The 13,501-nt window shown below is 44.0% G+C and overlaps 1 protein-coding gene across 5 annotated transcripts in view; it reads right to left on the minus strand.

The window, feature by feature from the left end:
• Positions 1-13,501, minus strand: part of LOC108410402 (arf-GAP with Rho-GAP domain, ANK repeat and PH domain-containing protein 1) — a 133,143-nt gene that overhangs the window by 66,250 nt on the left and 53,392 nt on the right. For all 5 annotated transcript variants that reach the window (XM_037546620.1, XM_037546618.1, XM_037546619.1 and 2 more), the window contains 6 exons: positions 10,928-11,043; positions 9,090-9,181; positions 8,721-8,833; positions 5,696-5,860; positions 2,193-2,262; positions 1,881-2,001 (listed from right to left, as the gene is read on the minus strand). In XM_037546620.1, coding sequence (XP_037402517.1) covers positions 1,881-2,001; positions 2,193-2,262; positions 5,696-5,860; positions 8,721-8,833; positions 9,090-9,181; positions 10,928-11,043 — 677 coding nt within the window. The remainder of the gene's footprint in view (positions 1-1,880; positions 2,002-2,192; positions 2,263-5,695; positions 5,861-8,720; positions 8,834-9,089; positions 9,182-10,927; positions 11,044-13,501) is intronic.

Here is a 13,501-nt window from a genome sequence, read left to right on the forward strand (position 1 = left end):
AACACTCACTGCTTCTGTTAGCTAGTCCTATTAGTTTAGTTAGTAGTTATTTGGTTTCGTTAGTAAGTAGTTTGCTATGCCACCGTATGGCAGTAGTTATCTAAGTAATGTTAAGTCAGTAAAACGCTGATAAAACCAAGGTTCTGTTAGTTGGATCTAAATCCTCACTATTGAACTTTTCAGTCGACATTGATGGTGTTATTATTAAACCAGCCCGTCTTGACTCTTGACTCTTACTTTCGAGTCTCACATTAAGCTCATAACTAAAACGGCATTTTACCATCTGCGTAACATTGCAGGCTTACGCCCTACGCTGAGCGACACTGATGCTGAAACGTTGATCAATGCCTTCATCTTCTCTCACAGCGATGACTGTAACTCACTTTTCTATGGCCTTCCAGTTAAACCAATCAATCGTCTTCAGTACGTCCAGAACTCCGCAGCCAGGGTTCTGATCTCCGCCAAGCGCTCGGCTCATATCACTCCTGTTCTCCCACAGCTGCATTGGCTTCCTATTGGTTCTAGGATCAAGTACAATATCCTTCTTCTTACCTTCAAGGCTTTCCATGGTCTGGCTCTGACATTCCTTTCTGATCCCGTTTCTCTATATTGTCCCTCTGGTGCTCTTCAACCTTCTAATGCTGGACTCCTCAAGTTCCCTCAACTAGACTTTCTACTATGGGTGGCAGATCTTTCAGCGCTGCTGCCCCCAAACTCTGGAAGTCTCTACCTTCCACTTTTCGGAATTGCTATTCTCTGTCTTCCTTCAAATCCCTGTTGTAATCCTTCCTTTTCCCTCTCTGTAGTCTTCGTTTTTTTTTTTTTGTTTTTGATATGATGTAAAGCGTCCTGGGGTTTATGAAAGGTGCTATATAAACTGAACTATCATCATCATCATCATCATCATCATTATTATTATTATTATTAAAAGTATAACAAAAAGTAGTAACACTCACTGCTTCAGTTAGTAATGTTACTTTAGTTAGTTAGTTAGTAGTTTAGTTAGTAACTAGTAGTTAGCTATGCTATGGAAAGCAGTAGTTATCTACATAACGCTAGTTAAGTCAGTAAAGCTATAAACATTAACACTACCTGCTTCAGTTAGCTAGTTAGTAACATTAATTTAGTTAGTAGTTATTTAGTTCAGTTAGAAAAAAAGTAGTTAGTTATTAAAAAAGTAGTTAGTTAGTAAAAAAGTAGTTAGTAAAAAGTAGTTAGTTAGTAAAAAAGTAGTTAGTAAAAAGTAGTTGTTAGTAAAAAAGTAGTTATACAGTAAAACTGCTTTAGTAAGCTACAGTTAGTAACATTCGTTTAGTTAGTGACACTTGTGACATTCGTTTAGTTACACTTGTGTCCATTTTAGTCAGTTACACTTGGTAACATAGTTTATTTCGTAAAACAGTAACAAAAACACAAACACTAACTATAACTGCCTCGGTTAAATATAGTTAGTAATGGTAGTTTATTTAGTAATGCAGTAACAAGACTAACTTATTCTGTTTGCTAAAACTGGTGCCAACAGTTTCGTTAACAACAGCGATGAAAAATACTTATGATGGTTTTAAAATGCATCAACAGGATTTAATGCTTAGTACTGAGACCAATCACAGCTATACTGGCCAGTGAGAAACTACCCAGAGACCCCTCGGCTAGAGAACACACCTGAGAAATGGCTGACCGTAACAGGAACTGGAAGCTGATCAACTGAAGCTTTGGAAATTAACAGCAGATGCTACAACACAACTGACCACCCTTCCAAAATACGTGGAATATTAATAAATGCAGTCAGAGAACGACGGCACCGTTTCGGCTCCGTGTTTCAGCAGCTGGATGTGAAACACTGATCTTAAATGTCACATACACACAGCGCAGGCACTCACAGTCACTCTCCGCTCGGAAAAGAAAGGTCCGATTGTGCGTGACTACTTCAAACTTCTGATCTCCCACGTTAGCCACCCCCGTGATGGAGGAGGTCGGTATGATGCGCTTTGAATAGATGTCCTAAGAAAAAAGGCATAAAGAAAGGAATAATAAAGATGTTCAATATGATGAGACACGTTAGAAGACAAAGGACTGATCGGCACTGGCACCACATTCACCTTCAGATCTGATATGATGGTGAACATGTCTGCTGGATTAGTAAGATAAAAAATAATAATAATAATAATAATAATAAGAAGAAGAAATTGCACCTTTTCATTGTCAAAGTATCTCAGGTAATCAGCGTCCAGTTTGACCCAGCGTCGCTGATAGATCAGTGACCTATAAAGAAAAAAAACAGACCAGGCAAGGTAAGAGCCTCGGTTCACACACAACTCTGCTGAAGTCTGGGGTTCTACAGCAGTGCCCCCTACTGGAATAATGAGGAAAGTACAACCATACATGGACTGGGGGACTGCTGACACTGTCTGACTTACTGTTATCCGTAAAGAAGGACTGCTTTTACTGTTCTAGCTACGAAACGCACAAATCCAATTCCAAGAAAGCTGGGACAGCAAACGCAAAGGAAAACAGGTATTTTATTCTATTGGACCTATATTTAAACAAAAACAGTACAAAGACCAGATAGTTCATGTTTCATCTTATCAGCTTCATTAACAGTTTGTAAAGATTTGCTCAGCAAATTTGAAAAAATGTAAGACAATTTAAGACAAACGGTCAGAAGACAGTTTAGAGCATCTGATGTGGTCATGCTTGGGGGTAAAAGGAGCATCCAGGCAAGGCTGGCTCTTCGTAAGCAAGGATGGGTCAAGGGTCGCCACTTTGCCAAAACCACATCAGCAAATAAACTGTTAAGGACCAACGTTCTTCACTGGTCGTTTGTAAGGATTTTAGGTATTTCACCCTCTATGGCGCGTCATCAAAAGATTCAGGGCTGTCGGAAAAATGTGTTAAAAAGCAAGTTCAGAAACCACAACCGAATGCCTGTGAACCTTCACCCCTCGGTCTGTCAACGCCTTTTTAAACGCTGATCACTGCTGTGTTCACAAACACAACTTAGGACTATTCTGGGCACAGTGGACATCATACGTTAACAACGCTGAGAAACACTGCCTACCTCTCTGGGCTTGAGCTCATATGAACCAGACTGATGCACAGTGGAAACATGTATAACAGTCTGACAATTAAACCTCCAGACTGTTTATGGAAATATTGGAAATCAGGTTCTGTGGTCCAAAGAAGTAAAGAGACTCATACCAGCGTAACAGTGAGGTTCTGTCATGGTACTGTAAGATGTGCAGCTAAAGACTTGTATAAAAGGAAGAATGGCAAAATTTGCTTTCAAACTGGGTCAGTTGGTGTCTTCAGTCCTCGAATGTTTCTTTAGTGCTGTTAAAAAGAAAGGTAATCGAACACTGTGGTAAACAAGTTCCTGTCCAAACTATTTTGGAATGTGTTGCAGGCAACATTTTTGGAATGAGCCTAAAAACAAAGGTAAAAACAAGTATTTGCTCTTTATAACAATTTACTAATCATTGCTTTTTGTTTTTATTGACATTTCTAATCAATCATGTCCCAATTTTTTTGGTGTTCAGTTTGTATTTTTGCTTATTATCTGATGTTACTCAACAATTCATCCATGGCTTTAGGCATGCAGTTTGATACATCAGCCAAACTAAGGAGTAAACTTCAGCCAAGGCGTTTGGTGTCTGAAGTTTATTCCTTAGTTCTTAGTGCTTTAAACCTGCGTCTGAACTGCAATAATAATTTGTTTAATTGTAAAGATCTCCTGTTTCGTCCAGTACAACACAGTCCCAGGCGGAATTTATCATCTAACTAACTAACCCACAAAATAATATGTTCTCATGAAGATGTTTTTAAAACCGATCTGGTTCTCAGCGCTCAAACCACCGCATGTGGTATCTGTACATGAACTTACATACACACATTCAGTGCTTGTGGTAATTCTCTGCAGTGTAAAGTCTCTCCTTGTACTTATTTTAGTCAAAACATGCAAGACGATATTTGCACAGATGTGAACATACATAAACACAGATATGTGCAGAGCATGTAAATTATCACCTGTCCTCTGTTCATCACTCGCTACAGAGTCCTAAACTGCCTCTAGAAGCAACATTAGCACAAGAACTGTGCACGGAAAGCTTCATTAAAAGGGTTTCCAGGTCGAGCAGCTGCACTAAAGCCTAAGATCACTATGCTCAATGCCAAGTGTCGGCTGGAGTTGTGTAAAGCGTCACCACTGGACTCTGGAGCAGCAGAAACGTTCTCTGGAGCTAATGGACACTGCTCAAAAAAAAATAAAGGGAACACTCAAATAACACATCCTAGATCTGAATGAATGAAATATTCTCATTGAATACTTTGTTCTATACAAAGTTGAATGTGCTGACAACAAAATCACACAAAAATCATCAATGGAAGTCAAATTTATTAACCAATGGAGGCCTGGATTTGGAGTCACACACAAAATTAAAGTGGAAAAACACACAACAGGCTGATCCAACTTTGATGTGATGTCTTTAAAACAAGTCAAAATGAGGCTGAGTATTGTGTGTGGCCTCCACGTGCCTGTAAGACCTCCCTACAACGCCTGGGCAGCTCCTGATGAGGTGGCGGATGGTCTCCTGAGGGATCTCCTCCCAGTCCTGGACTAAAGCATGGTTGGTGGATGGAGCGAGACATGATGTCCCAGATGTGCTCAATCGGATTCAGGTCTGGGGAACGGGCGGGCCAGTCCATAGCTTCAATGCCTTCATCTTGCAGGAACTGCTGACACACTCCAGCCACATGAGGTCTAGCATTGTCCTGCATTAGGAGGAACCCAGGGCCAACCGCACCAGCATATGGTCTCACAAGGGGTCTGAGGATCTCGGTACCTAATGGCAGTCAGGCTACCTCTGGCGAGCACATGGAGGGCTGTGCGGCCCTCCAAAGAAATGCCACCCCACACCATTACTGACCCACTGCCAAACCGGTCATGCTGAAGGATGTTGCAGGCAGCAGATCGCTCTCCACGGCGTCTCCAGACTCTGTCACGTCTGTCACACGTGCTCAGTGTGAACCTGCTTTCATCTGTGAAGGGCACAAGGCACCAGTGGCGAATTTGCCAATCCTGGTCAAAAGTGACCAAAACTTCACCTGTTGTCTGTTCCATTTGCACAACAGCTGTGAAATTGATTGTCAATCAGTGTTGCTTCTTAAGTGGACAGTTTGATTTCACAGAAGTTTGATTTACTTGGAGTTATATTGTGTTAAGTGTTCCCTTTATTTTTTTGAGCAGTGTAGCTGCAATGGTCAGATGGCCGCATGTTTTTGGCCATATAGTGTATATAAACTTACATTACTTAATCCAGACACCCTTTCTAAATAGTGAATTTAGTGACTTTAAGGCATGCTTACTGCTATCACAGCCATTTCCCTACACACATCTTGAGAAAACACACTGACCCACAGAATGGGACCAATGGAGCAGCTGCACATCCTATAGTCCATGCCATGCGGCGGTAAGAGAGCTATAAACATTGAGCTGTGGAGCTGTGGAGCAGTGGAACTGTGTTCTCTAAACTGGTGGAACTCGAGCTATCCAGAACTAAATCATCCAGCATCAGCACCAGACCTCACTAATGCCCTTGTGGCAGCAATCAAATCCTCAGATATCTCAAGTAAAGCCTTCCAGAAGAGTGGAGGCTGTTACTGCAGCGAAGATACACTAGTATAATATAAAAAGTCATACCCCTGTGGAGGGTTCTTGTCTAGCCAGCCCATCTTAATGACTGGAGTGAGCTGAGGGGCGGAGTCGGCTTTAGGGGGCCGGGCTAACACCTGTCCTGTGATTGGCAGACAGATGCTGTTCTGAGAGCTGGGAAGTGAGCTGTAGTCCTCGATCCACAAATCTCTCCTGAAACACACAGAGAGATAAAAAAATCCAAAACAGTGAATAAACCTCACGCTGAAAAGCTTCTCGCGGCCGTCACAGCAGAACCAGATATCTGAAAACGGTGCAGCAGAAAAACAATCGCAACTTTTCACGGACTGAAAGATTCTAGAGCCAGTCATTTAAAGTCATTCCTCATCTCCTTAAATTTAGATAGCGGGTTTTAACATAACGGACACGTGGCTCTCTTCCGTGTTCTGAGGGAAGTCACACGCTGTCAGAAAGTATGACACTTCATGAACTTCCTCCGGTTTTCATTCATCTAAATTTCCTGTTTGAGCAGTTGGGTGCAGACTGAGAAAAGTGGCCTTTACATGCTGAGCAGTGAGACGCTGAGCAGTGAGACGCTGAGCAGTGAGACGCTGAGCAGTGAGACGCAGTGAGATGCTAAGCAGTGAGATACAGTAAGACGCTGAGCAGTGAGACACAGAGCAGTGAGACGCAGTGAGATGCTAAGCAGTGAGATACAGTAAGACGCTGAGCAGTGAGACACAGAGCAGTGAGACGCAGAGAAGTGAGACGCAGAGAAGTGAGACGCAGTGAGCCGCTGAGCAGTGAGATACAGTAAGACACCGAGCAGTGAGACGCTGAGCAGTGAGACGCAGAGCAGCGAGACGCAGAGCAGCGAGACGCAGTGAGCCGCTAAGCAGCGAGACGCAGTGGGGCGCTGAGCAGCGAGACGCTGAGCAGCGAGACGCAGAGAAGTGAGACGCAGAGAAGTGAGACGCAGAGAAGTGAGACGCAGTGAGCCGCTGAGCAGTGAGATACAGTAAGACACCGAGCAGTGAGACGCTGAGCAGTGAGACGCAGAGCAGTGAGACGCAGAGCAGTGAGATGCAGAGCAGCGAGACGCAGTGAGCCGCTGAGCAGCGAGACGCAGTGGGGCGCTGAGCAGTGAGACGCTGAGCAGTGAGATACAGTAAGACGCTGAGCAGTGAGACGCAGAGCAGCGAGATGCAGAGCAGCGAGACGCAGAGCAGCGAGACGCAGTGAGCCGCTGAGCAGCGAGACGCAGTGGGGCGCTGAGCAGCGAGACACAGTGAGACGCTGAGCAGTGAGACGCTGAGCAGTGAGACGCAGTGAGATGCTAAGCAGTGAGATACAGTAAGACGCTGAGCAGTGAGACACAGAGCAGTGAGACGCAGTGAGCCGCTGAGCAGTGAGATACAGTAAGACACCGAGCAGTGAGACGCTGAGCAGTGAGACGCAGAGCAGCGAGACGCAGAGCAGCGATACGCAGAGCAGCGAGACGCAGTGAGCCGCTAAGCAGCGAGACGCAGTGGGGCGCTGAGCAGCGAGACGCTGAGCAGCGAGACGCAGAGCAGCGAGACGCAGTGAGCCGCTGAGCAGCGAGACGCAGTGGGGCGCTGAGCAGCGAGACGCAGTGGGGCGCTGAGCAGCAAGACGCTGAGCAGTGAGACGCTGCACACTCCGCAGTGCTCCTTCAGCTGACCTTAGGCACAGTGCACATCACTCACTAGCAGCTGGTGTGAACCCACTTTTGCTCCGTGATGAACTTTCGTTGTTCACTCAGGTCAGAAATATATTTACTTACTGCTTTAACTGGTTTAATCAGAAACTACAATGAATTTTACAGTAAAGACTATGAATTATTCAATCTGCTATAAATCATTTAGCAACTACTATAAAATATTCACTGGTGGATGAGGTACAAAAACCATGTACTGGAGTTAAAGTTGAGACTAAAGTTGAGTTAAAGTTCAATATCACTAAAAGTAGAAGTTTCTCCCTTTAGACCTCCACTTGAGTAAAAGTACTAAAGTATTTACCTTCAAATGTACTTAAGTATAAAGTAAAAGTACTAAAAGAGTAATTCTGGCTCTGATGTCCTGTTATCATTTTTATAACAAGACCTGCTTCATGAACTCATTTCAGGTGAAAGTCCTCCAGCGTCTCTCTTGGTAAACCAGTCTTTTAATAGAACGTCATTAATTAGTGACGCTGACGTCTATTAAAATGATCATAAGCACAAAACACTGAAGGTAAACAGGTTCCATCAGGGAGAACCGAGTGGCTCTGAAATCACTTTTTACACACAAGCAAAGTTTCAGTTCAAGATTTATTTACAACTTAGTTCCAAGTTTAAGTTGAATAAAAACTGGCTTTAAACTCAGGATCACAGATGAGCTCCTTTACTATGTTGATCTGTAGGCGTCTGTTCATAAACATAAACCAGCCCAAACTCATTTACTATAAAATGAAATGGTGTTTGTAGAAATTCAGAAAAAAGCCGCGTCAGTCTCGACTGCATATGTGGACATATTTCTATATTGAGCTCTATTTACACAAAGTTAGGTTAGTTCATCATTTATGTTGAACAGACTCTCCCAAAGTTTTACGCTGCTGCGCTGACGTTGAACCGTGTGCTGCACTGGGTCGGTATGACCAACAGGTCAAAACCAGCTCTAAACAAAGTGACCGCTGGGCCCTGATTGGTGTTCTGGCTTTGCGCTTCTTTCGTTTTGACATGTTACGTTTTTGTACACACAGAAACCAAAAGGAACGACAGATTTCTCAAAATGTAGTGGAGGAAAAAGTCGGATATTAGACTCTGAAATGTAGTGGAGTGAAAGGAAAAAGTCGCCCAGAATGGAAAAACTTCAGTACAGATACACCAAAAATACTTAAGTACAGAAACTAATTACATTTACTCAGTTACTCAGTTACTGTCCACCACTGAAAATATTCAGTAACAACTATGAATAATTCAGTGACTACTATAAATTATTCAGTAGCTATAAATAATCTATCTATAAAAATGGAAAAAAGCATCAGAGAGTCAAAAGGTCAAAAGCTCACTCACTTGTCCGGCACAGGCTCATAACCGAGGTCACCCTCATCCTCAAGCAGTTCATCGTCACTGCACAGGCTGTTATAACGGGGCTTAGATTGTCCGGGAACCAGCAGGAACGAGCTCTAATGAACAACACAATGGTCAGTCAGGAGGCCGCACAACTGGGCAGTAATTTTGTCAAGTAGGCAATTAAAAGCACATGTTGCTCAGTTACACTATAACAGGGTCCAAATTAAGGTGCCCAGTTGACATCAGCTACACTCACAAAGCAACAAGGCTTTACGGACGTCCTGAATTCAGGGATCAAAAGTACAGCAACACAAAAGTCTCAGAAACACTTTCACTCTCCTTCTGAACTGGTTCAACACGCACACGCACCTTGTCTGCCATGTCTAAGGGATCACCGTTTCCACATTTGTCCATGTGCAAGTCCTCATACTCATCAGAACTATCCGAAGAGTCCACCAGCCCTGAAAAAGGGACAGACAGGAAAACGAAAGAGAGCATGTCAAAACAGAGAATAGACACAAAGGGCGACACAAAAAAGGGAATATTGTTTATATAAATCAATTAACTCAACAACTACTGTATTATGCTCTAATCTGAACGTTTGTTTCATCTTAATTGGTGCAAAATAATGATTAATTTAACTATTATGTCCTGATCAGAGCTCGCCGTCACGCATCCTCCAAGTACCTCACTAGATTCGGACTCCATCTCCCAGAATCCTCTTGGGAAATCACCTGACTGCCACGCAAATGACAGACAATGATATTCACCTGGACTCAACTTCCCAGAACCCTAACCCAGAGGTCCCGTGACTCCTCATGTGACCGTGCGCTCCTATCAGCGCTCTTGCTCTCCTGAGTACTAATTCTAATCACCTGTGTTTATGATCAGATGACAGACTTAGCTCAGTACTTAAGCCCGGGCTTTAGACAGGGCTGTTGTGAAGTACTGCCTCCTTTCTGTTCACCCCGGACCTGATTACCCTGACCTGGTTATCCCGACCCATTCACCCCGGACCTGGTTACCCTGACCTGTTTACCCCAACCTGGTTATCCCAACCCATTCACCCCGACCTGGTTACGCCAACCTGGTTACCAGGTTATCAGTACAGCCTCCTCTGGTTTTCACATCTGCGAGCGTCTGAATCTGTTCGACACGTCACGCTGGCCTGAATCGAGTATTCCTTCATTAAACTGGTATTTGTTTCTCTATTTAATGTTTAGAACCTTCAATTTTTTAAACTGAAAGGGGAAAGGTTATGAAATCCCGAGGTGGTTGCTAAGATGTCGTTAGGCCACTGCTGTGGAATCCCAAGCCATTGCTACGCTATCCCCGGGTGCGGCCCGGCCGTTGGTGTTTTTCTGAGGATGTAAGTGAAATATTACTGTTGCCTACTCGTTATTTACTCATGACCGCTTTATTAGCATAATGTTGACTTTGCAATTGAGACGTAAACATTGTGCACGTGAAGACGTGTGACATGGTCAGAAAAACTCCTGTGTAATCTGACTAGTGATGTACTGTATAAGCAGTAGCTTAGCACATAACATTACAGCGATGGTTCAGTTCCAGCTCAGTGGCACTCCACTGACATAAGGTCAGAGGATGAGCTCATGAGCTAATGAAAGTTGAGTAACTGGTGTCGTGCGACAGAAAGACAGGAAATATCCCGTTCTGTGCTGAGCTGAGCCAGCTCCACAGTGCTCTCTCAGCACTGTCCAACATTTACTGATTATGGGCAGTGATGGTTTTAATATGGGTGGAACGATAAATCTGGAAATCGCCCGTTTTCAGCTTTAATATGTAGTCAGCAATTTTCCTTTAATTTGGTCAGTATGGAGCTGACTAGTGACTCAAAATATGCCAACCAAATTTCACTGCCTGCGCTGAGAGGAAACATTTAGTCGGACCGTTTTTAATAATATCCACTCACATCAAGCCAATGTCATCTGCCAAGTCTGAAGCAAACTCCAATTTATCTTATTACACCATTAACAAGATACGACGCTTCAGAGTTCACAGTCCAGCAAAGTGCAGTGAGCATCAGAAGCTTGGAGGACTAGCAAAGGCGGATAGCAATAATACATAAAAATAACAGTTTATTCCCTGAAACGATGACAACACTAACAACTCAACTTTCCTCATACAGCACAGCAGCCTGAACCAAACGATCAGACTCTGAGGAGCGTTTGAGAGAGTCCACTCACTGCTCTGAGAGGGGGGTAAAGGAACTCTTTTCTTGGGGCCTTCCTGGTGCGATCTGGGTCGGGGCGGGACGTGCGGAGCTCGATCTGCATCCGAAAGATCATCTGCTGGAGAGGAGCTGGAGAGGGAGAAGGAGGGGGCTGTTATTATATACAGTAATAATGCTGCATTAGATCAGACTTCAACTCACTCACAAAGACTGAAGTTGGCCGAGGTTAAAACACAAATGTTAGAAAACATTTACAGAGCAAAAACAACAGAAATGCATGAGGTAGATGAGCAAGTGATGTCACTGGACAAGTTCTGAAATTGATTAGAAACCCCTCACATCACGATCCACAATAATAACAACCCTCACTCTCGATCTGCTTCTTTAGGACTGGGCCATCGGCTTGACTTTAACCACTCAGGCCACTGACGCTTGGCCTTAAACACAGCTCTAAAAATCAAGCCGGACCGGGTCTGTTGCAGACCCAAATGAGGGTGGAGTATTCACAGATATCAAAACAGAGCGAAATAAAAAAAATTTAAAAATATGATGGCTCCACACCAAACGAGGCAGGTGTGAAAGCACCCTGAGAAACTTCTCCATCTCTGGCTCGCTGCCTGTATCTCGTGCCGCAGGCTGAGCTGATCCTGTGTTTTTATTCGTATGCATATTGGTAATAAATTGAAAACGCTCGATTCTTTGATTTTTAATTATTAAGTTTCTTTTTTCCCCCACTTATGTTTATGACTTTATGAAAGTGACATTACCGGCCCATTATGAACTACAGCCTCCCCCTGAGAACAGGACCACCACAGGGTGCATCACAGCTCACTGGTGGTCCGCAGCCTACAGGTTGAGAAGCCGTGATCTAAAACACTGTCTAACCAACACATAATACACTAAGTTGGCTTGACAAAGCCGTTGCTATGAAATCCCAAGTGGTTGCTAAGGTATTATGTTGTCCCATGTAGTTGCTAAGAAGCTGCTACGTTGTTGCTATGGAATCTCAGCTGGTTGCTAAGGTGTTATTAAGCTGTTGCTGAGGGATCCCAGGTTGCTAATGTGTTGCTAGACTACTGCATTGCTCTCCGAGATGGTTACTGAGACATTGCTGTGGTCCCTGATGTGGTCCATAAGGTTCGGTTCCAAAAGCACAAGCACATTATTCCCATAAAGGCTCTATGATCCTGCGGTTTTGTGGCTCTAGCTCGGAAACTGCAACCCATGAAAGCATTAAAAAGGGTAAAACAACAAAACAAATAACAGTAAGTTGGTTTTGTCAATCAACATCATAAAGTAGTTCATATCTAGTCAGAAGAACAGAGTTTGTTTCCAGACGTTTCAACACCCCCAGCTTTTGCATGGATGGAGTTCACTTACTACTAATAGTTACTACTGCTCGAGTACATGAACATCTCTATTCATCAAAACACCCACAGTAGCACTCAACTGGAGCTGTGACTGGTCAAGACACTCACAGCACAAAGCAAGTGACTGGTCAGAGGACTCATCTGCATATTGCATCTGATATGAATACTGTAAAGGCCAAGATTGTGATAGAGATTAACACAATATATGGGCAGGTCTTTTCACACCAACAGCTGCAAATAGCACCACTGAGTCCACCCATGTTACAGAGAGAGAGAGAGAGAGAGAGAGAGAGAGAGAGAGAGAGAGAGAGAGAGAGAGAGAGAGAGAGAGAGTTCCCACATAACTAGGTTTCAGTAGGAATTTCCCAAAGAGGCTTCTGCTGCTACTGAAGCAACAAAGGCCTTGCAGGCTCCGCCCACTTCATCAGCCTTCCCACTCCAAACCCCCAACACACCGGTTAATCTACAGCACAGCTGACGCACTGAGACTCTCTATACGGAGCTTTGACTGTATGAACTGCAGCTGTTTTCTCCTAAAACGCCCCTTGAAGGGGAAACCGTGCACTTAAATGTTTCAGTATTATTCGAGTTCAAGACCCTTACACTTCCCTGCTGGTGCTTCAACTGTAGAGGAATTCTACACCTAATGACTCAGTACTTTAATGGCTAACTTATGGGAAGTTGGCTGCATTTCCCTGTTGTCGGCAGATATGAATACCGAAGGTCACTGCCAGTGGACACAGTAACCATCTCTCCACTTCTGTTTACTAAGCGGTCTTTTTTGTTTGCTCAGTCTTTTTTCGCCTCCCCCACTCAGTTGAGTTTCCTCACAGCTCCCTCTGTTCATCAGCAGGCCGGTCCCGTCCTCTTCATAGCTGACAGACTGAATTAACTCTCTACCTCCTGACCTGAGCGGTGGCAGCTCAGCGGAGTGGTCACACAACACAGCTATGACTTGTGCTGGAATAAATCCAGGCTTTCACATCATCACAACAAATATAAATCATTTCCATCTATAATTAAGTGATTGAGAGACCCTGATTAGTCCCACAATGGGGAAATTCCACCTCCGCATTTAACCCATCCGTGCAATGAAACACCACATACACAATAGTGAACACACACACACTAGGGGGCAGTGAGCACAATTGCCCGAAGCGGTGGGCAGCCCTATCCACAGCACCTGGGGAGCAGTTGGGGGTTAGGTGTCTTGCTCA

The sequence above is a fragment of the Pygocentrus nattereri genome, chromosome 17 (genome assembly GCF_015220715.1).
Source record: "Pygocentrus nattereri isolate fPygNat1 chromosome 17, fPygNat1.pri, whole genome shotgun sequence".
Classification (NCBI taxonomy): domain Eukaryota; kingdom Metazoa; phylum Chordata; class Actinopteri; order Characiformes; family Serrasalmidae; genus Pygocentrus; species Pygocentrus nattereri.